The sequence below is a fragment of the Prunus dulcis genome, chromosome 4 (assembly GCF_902201215.1).
Source record: "Prunus dulcis chromosome 4, ALMONDv2, whole genome shotgun sequence".
In the NCBI taxonomy this organism is placed as follows: domain Eukaryota; kingdom Viridiplantae; phylum Streptophyta; class Magnoliopsida; order Rosales; family Rosaceae; genus Prunus; species Prunus dulcis.
Genome location: NC_047653.1, coordinates 23,556,410 through 23,564,061, shown reverse-complemented (window position 1 = coordinate 23,564,061; position 7,652 = coordinate 23,556,410). Strand labels below are relative to the sequence as shown.

The 7,652-nt window shown below is 38.8% G+C and overlaps 1 protein-coding gene across 1 annotated transcript in view; it reads left to right on the top strand.

The window, feature by feature from the left end:
• The first annotated feature begins 3,490 nt into the window (after window positions 1-3,490).
• Window positions 3,491-7,652, top strand: part of LOC117625643 (ammonium transporter 3 member 1-like) — a 16,142-nt gene continuing 11,980 nt past the window's right edge. The window contains exon 1 of the mRNA XM_034357169.1: window positions 3,491-3,800. Coding sequence (XP_034213060.1) covers window positions 3,491-3,800 — 310 coding nt within the window. The remainder of the gene's footprint in view (window positions 3,801-7,652) is intronic.

Sequence of the window (7,652 nt, the reverse complement as noted above, 5' to 3'; positions counted from 1 at the left end):
CTCAAAGTTATATATTATTTATATTAATAATCTGTTCCAAAAAGAAAAAAGAAAAAAAGGCCAAAAAACAAAAGAAGAAAAAACGAAGTACGAAAAATAGGTGTTATTGTCAATTATTATTTTATATTCTGGTGGTCTTTTCAATGTTTTATGTTAATTGCCTGTTGCCTCCGGCAATTATTATGCATTTTATTCAGCGAAATTTGGAACACCAAACCATTTTTACCATGTTTAAGATTATTAACCCCTTTTTTTAATTGACAAAATATAGTCACTAGAGCCCTCTCGAATAGTGTTACCTTTACTTGAACCCTAGCATTAGTACTTGGATCTTTATTAGTAACTACAAAGGTTCCATTTGGTAGAGAGAGACTTTCATGCAACAGGAATAACATTTTTTGTTATCTTCGATCAATACAGCAATAACATGCGGGATAATTCTTCCACGTGTCATTGCATTATTGACCGAGAATAGCTAAACAATGATATCCTTGTTACAATAAATTTTTTTTTTTTTTTTTTGCATTTGGTGGATTGATAAAAACACTGGATTGCATCCATAATCCTACTCTTGTGTTTAGTGGCCCAAGTCCAGTTGGATTGGATTACTTCTAAATTCTATTCCTGTCAAGCTCAATTTTAGTAGGATTAGGAATCCCCAAAAACTAGGGGACTGGAAAACCGAAAAACTGACCTGACAAAAAACCGCAATTTTGTTTAGTTCTAGTTCTGATTCTTGTAGTGAAAACCAAACCGACTACGTATTTTTAAAAATTTTAATAAATATTTAACCCCATTGCAAAATTTGTAAGCCTATAACTAATCTTTCTCTAAATCACCTATAATGCTATTTAGGCACACAAAATTGACAACATTAGCTGAACACCTTATGTGGCAGCTGATGTAAATATGTCAAGTCACTCACCTGTGTTTTTGTTTTTTCCTTTTCAAATTAATTAATTTATATTTTCAACTTTTCTTCTTCTTCGTTGTATCCCTTTGGCTGCCCTTCTCCTTCCCTTTTGGCCTTTGCTCATGCTCCTCCGATCTCTATAACAACTCTCCCTCCAAAAAGAAAACCAATTCTTTGATTCAGCAAACTCAACTGTACAAATCAATTAATCAAGAAAATCCGAATTGATTCTCAAAAATCTAAATGCCTATTTCACTAGCTATCTAGAAAATCCGAAAATCGGAAAAATTTTTAAAGCCTTGGTGTGTTGCTAGGAATGGGGTATTAGCTTTCCAATCAAATGGGCAGTCTGGTGAAGTATAGAAGCCGAACAATTCCCAAAATATGAACTATTTTTATTTTAAAAATGAATGTTCTTCCGAGATGGATTGATGCGATTTGTCAAGTTTCTCACGTGGCTTTGTGGTGCTTGGAGATGTGGCAAGCAGTGCACCTGTGTTACTGGATTTGATGGAGGGAGTGTTGGGCAGAGAACGAACTTGCAGCGGGCTACAACGTACAGATGCTAGGGTTAATTATAATTAATTTAATTTTTTTGTTTTTAAGGATTATTAAAATAAAGAAAATAAAAGTAGAATCTACACGGCAATATTCATTAATTGACATGGCATGACCACATCAACTGCCAGATAAGGTGGTCAGCTAATGTGGTCAATCTTGTATGTCTAAATAGCATTACTCAAAAATAAAATAAAAATCCCTCGCACATGCGGAAACGTGTGCAGAGAGGTTAGTCTAATGAGCTTTAGGAGCTACGGAGATTCTTTGTTTTTTATTTATTTATTCATCAATAAAACTTATTTGAAGACTTGATAATCCTTAAGTTAACTTATTTATTCATTCCAGGATCAAACATCTAGACATTGATTATCATTTTGTGAGAGAGAAAGTTCAAAAGAAAGACTTACTTGTACAGTATGTTCCTACAGAAGAGCAAGTGGCAGATTAATTCACAAAGGGATTACATAGTCCTATATTTTCACGGCATTGTAATCATCTTCGATTAGGGAATGTAACAGGGTAGGGAAAATGTTAACTATTGATATTAAAACAGTTAGTGAGTCAGGTGTGCAAGGCACCTGGGTTGTTAGTAGAATTAGTTAGACAGCTGGATAGGTTACACGGTTAAGCTTTACTTAACAGGTATAAAGTGTAAAAGTGCTGTAGCCAAAAAGAAATTAAGCAATACAGAAATTAAGATTTACCATTTCTCTCTGTTTCTATTTCCTTCTTCTTCCTTAGATATCTTCTTCATACCTCTCTGAATATGTTAGCTTACAGGAACTCCTATAATTTTAGAGTAATGCTACTCTTACCACATGTGTATACTACATTCTCATATCCCCTTATGTGGCAAATGAAATGGACATCCACATCAATTAAAAAGTGTCAATAAATCATAAAAGAAAAGAAAATGTTACATGAATTTTAATTAATGTGGTTTTCCAACTCATTTACCACATAAGGTGGTATGGGAATGTGGTATACAAATGTGATAAGACTACATTATTCTTTTTTTATTTTGTATGTATAAGTAAGAGTAATGCTACACTTACCACATTTTTATCCCACATTTCTATACCACATGATGTGGCATGTCCATATTATAGCCACATCAATTAAATCAATGAAGTGTATTTTAATTAAGGCAATTAGAAAAACAAATACTAGAATAAATCATAAAAGAAAAGAAAATATTAAATAATTTTAATTGATGTGGCCGTCCACATCAGTTGCCACATAAGATGGTATAAAGATGTGGTATACAAATGTGGTAAAAGTGGCATTATTCGTGTAAGTAAATACAGGAAAACTAAGAAATTGGAATCATTCTAATACCCATGTGTAAGTAAACGCAAGAAAAGAAGGAATTGGAATGATTCTGATGCCTCTTTTCTCTGTGTTAAAGTAAGTTTTCTTAATGTTTTATTATTACTAAAAATAATTGAAAGAATAAAATTTTGAATAAGAGATGTGGATGTCCGACTCAAGCTACCATATAAATTAGTTTACAAATTAATGTATATAGAATTGTGGTATGAGTTAAAGGAAGAGATATAAAATTCTGGTATATGAGTTGTATTATTATTGGTGCTTAATATGATATAAGAACATGGTAGGCAAGCTTAGTTTGCGCTAGGCACGCCCTCAGTGAGTGAGAATGAAGGTATTGAAGAAAGATTCTGCTACTTTTGAGGAAAGATTTACGGGACAGATACTGCATACAGTTGTTGTTGATTTTGATCTATAAAAGTCAAACTGCGCAGCATTAAGACAAATGCCGCCCCAATTAGAATCTTAAATTTTATATGCCAAGTTGCCTCACCTTTCCTCCAATCATCAAATTGGTCTTCACCCACATTTCCACTTCTCCACCTACCATTTTTATGTTTTTTAAACCCTTATTTTGGATCTTGGCTTTCCCTACACATCGCATTCGTAGAATCGAACCCTTCATTTATAGTTAATAAAAGGCTTCTTCAAGTCTCTGCAGCTCAGAAAGTAGTTAGTTAGGCCATGGCTGCTAGTCCTCCTCCATATAACCCCGTGCCGGTTGCGTACCAGGGAGGTGCCGGCGCGGTGCCAGTATGGTTGAACAAAGGGGACAACGCATGGCAAATGGTAGCAGCCACACTCGTCGGCCTCCAAAGCGTGCCGGGTCTTGTTATCCTGTACGGAAGCATAGTAAAAAAGAAATGGGCAGTGAACTCAGCTTTCATGGCTCTCTACGCTTTTGCGGCGGTCGTAATCTGCTGGGTGTCGTGGGCCTACAAGATGTCGTTTGGGGACAAGCTCCTACCCTTCTGGGGCAAAGCTGGCCCTGCCTGTTGGCGTGACTTGTGGATATTGACTTACTTTCCTTACACACCAAGAATTCCTATTATAATTGTAATTGATTTACTTTAATTCCTGATTTCCTACTGCAAATAGATTTAGGAATTTATTATTTACTTGCCCATTCAGGTTTTGTTGTATTATAAATATGACCTCCTACAAGGAGAATAATACACAGAAAATTCACACAAACAAATATTCTCTCATAGTTTTCATATTTTAGCATGGTATCAGAGCGGCGATCTTAGAATTGCTGACTCTAGTTTCAAACCCCCGCCGCTGCTATGGGGGTTGATGATTTTTTCAACCCTCATGAAGGTAGCATCACCGACTCCTTCTCTCATTCTCCACCAACCATCGTTGAGTTGAGTGCCCAGATGGCTCCGCTCCTACAGATACAGGCTTTGACCCCGAACCCGATCCAGAATCAGGATCCTCTTTTGACGACCCCGACTATGACGACGACGACCCCGACCCCGACCCTCACCCCGACCCCGACTATGACGACGACGACCCTGACCCCAACTCCGAAGACGACCCTGACCCCCACTCCGATGATGACCCCAACCCCGAATTTGTCTCTGATTCAGACCCTGATCCCGATTTCGACTTCAACTCTGGCCCCGACTCAGGCTCAGATTCCGATCCCAATTCCTACTCAACCTGTATCCTATGCATCTTCCGCTGCACACATTATGGCTTCTAGACTAACGACCCCGACACATGGACCATATTGCACATATTGTGGTGATCCGACACACACTTGTGAGACTTGTTTTAAATCGCATGGCTACCCCAATTGGTGGGCTACCCTTACAGATCGAGGACAATGCAATATGACCAGTAATGGTACTGGTTATGGATTCTAGACTTCCGATAAGATTGATTCCAAGAGCTGGATAATTGATGACAGTGCAACTGATCATATGACGTTTGATCCTGATGATTTTCTGAATACTACACAACCTCGACGAACCTGTATTGCAAATGCCAATGGTATTACTTATCCTGTGGCAGGGGCTGGCACCGTTGCACTCTCATCCTCTCTCACACTGTCTAATACTTTACTTGTTCCATCTTTATCCACTAAATTGTTGTCAATTAGTCAGCTTACTGAACAATTGAATTGTTGTGTACTCATTTACCCGAGTTTTTGTTTGCTTCAGGATATTCACACTAAGGAGATTCTTGGTCGTGGTACTAAGAGGGGGGGCTATATTATGTCGATGACTTCAGTCTCGGCATGGCTAACAGCATGACACATCCCTTTGATAGCAAACAAAAGCAAATCTGGTTGTGGCACCGTCGATTGGGATATTCATCTTTTAGTTATATGAAGCATCTTATACCAGATTTATTCTCAGGTTTCAAGGACTCTGACTTCACATGTGATACTTGTATTTTGGCCAAGAGTCACCGTGTGCCCTACCCGTTGAGTACGAACAAGTGTACTACTCCATTTATGTTAATTCACTCTGATGTCTGGGGACCTTCTCCTATCACTGCTCCTTCTGGTGTTCGATGGTTTGTCACATTCATCGATGATTGTACACGGATGACATGGCTTTATTTGTTGAAGAATAAAAACGAAGTGTTTTCCCATTTTCAGTCCTTCCACAAACAGATGAAAACTCAGTTTAATGCTCAAATCCAGATTCTTCGCTCAGATAATGGTGGAGAATTTGTCAATCATGACTTTCAGACTTACTTCCAACAACATGGAATTATCCATGAGACGACTTGTCCTTAGACACCACAACAAAATGGTGTTGCTGAACGAAAGAATCGACATCTTCTTGAAACCGCCTGAGCACTTCTGATTGGCGCTCATGTTCCTCGCCATCACTGGGATGATGCTATTGTCACCGCAGTTCATCTGATCAACCGCATGCCTTCTGGTGTACTGACCTTTAAAACTCCCTTACAGGTGCTTGCACAACACAGACATCTGCCTTCTGTTTTGGTACTCACACCCCGAATCTTTGGATGTGTGGCTTTCGTTCATCTCCACAAAAATCAACGTAGCAAACTTGATCCATGTGCGCTTCGTTGTTTTTTTGTGGGTTATGCCACTCATCAGAAAGGCTACCGCTGTTATCACCCTCCTACCCAACGAACCTATGTCACTTTGGATGTGACCTTTCTAGAATCTGAGTTGTTCTTCCATGACCCATCATCCAATTCTACACTTCAGGGGGAGATACGAAGTGAAGAGCAGAATTGGAGCAACTTGGAAAATAAAGAAATTCTTCTTTGTACAGAAATGATTGATCATTCCGAGTCTAGAGCACGAGATTACTCTCTGTCGAAAAGCGACCAATCGCCCATTCATAGCGATCAATTGCCTGACCCACCTGATCCATGCGAAGATATTTCTGATCCGAGTCTCACACCTACAGACAATACAGAACAACAAGATGAAGACCCCCTCTAACTCAACAGTACCAACAGACCGATCTCCTGAGAATATCCTTGAGGTAACTACTCCTACTAGACTTGTGCATTTAGATGATAAAACTATTGGATATCAATTACCTTTCAGGCAAAATCGTGGGAAGCCACCAAACCGTTATTCACCTTATATTGGCAAGACATCCAAGTATCCAATTGCAAATCATGTATCCACTGAGAAGCTGTCTGAACCACTCAAGGCTTTTTTGCATCAGTTGTCTGCTATCCATATTCCAACCAAGGTCTCTGAAGCATTGAAAGATCCTAAGTGGGTCCAAGCTATAAAAGAGGAGATGAAAGCCCTTGAGAAAAATCAGACTTGGACATTGGAGACTATACCCCGAGGAAAAAAGACTATCGGATGTAGATGGGTGTTTACTATAAAACACAATGCGGATGGATCTATCGAGCGATACAAGGCAAGACTTGTGGCAAAAGGGTACACACAGACCTATGGTATAGACTATGAAGAAACCTTTGCTCCAGTTGCAAAGTTAAACACCGTCAGAGTCTTATTGTCCCTTGCAGCTAATTTGGATTGGCCACTACACCAGTTTGATGTAAAGAATGCTTTTTTACATGGCGAACTCACGGAGGAGGTGTACATGGACATTCCTCCTGGATATAATACTACTCAGACTGGAACAGTTTGCAGGTTACGAAAAGCATTGTATGGATTGAAACAATCACCACGCGCATGGTTTGGACGGTTCACCATGGCAATGAAGAACAATGGTTTCAAACAGTGCAACTCAGATCATACTCTGTTCTTGAAACATCGAAAAGGGAAGGTAACAACATTAATAATCTATGTTGATGATATGATTATTACTAGGAATGATAAACAGGAAATATCACAGCTACAAGACTATCTGGCTACGGAGTTTGAGATGAAGGATCTAGGTGGACTCAAGTATTTTTTTGGGAATTGAGGTGGCTCGATCGCAGCAAGGCATATTTCTCTCTCAAAGGAAATATGTCTTAGACTTGTTGACAGACACAGGGATGCTAGATTGTAAACCTGCGGACACTCCTATTGTTCAGAATCATCATCTTGGAGAATATCCTGATCAAGTTCTAACTAACAAAGAAAGATACCAAAGGTTAGTGGGAAGATTGATCTATTTGTCACATACTCGACCAGACATTGCTTATGCGGTGAGCGTTGTCAATCAATTTATGCACTCTCCAAGTGAAGACCATATGAATGCAGTTCTTCGGATACTTAGATATTTGAAGTCTGCACCTGAAAAAGGACTTATGTTCTCAAAGCATGGTCATCTAAATATTGATGGTTATTCAGATGCAGATTGGGCAGGTAATGTAATAGATAGAAAATCCACATCGGGTTACTTCACATTCGTGGGAGGTAATTTGGTGACATGGAGAAGCA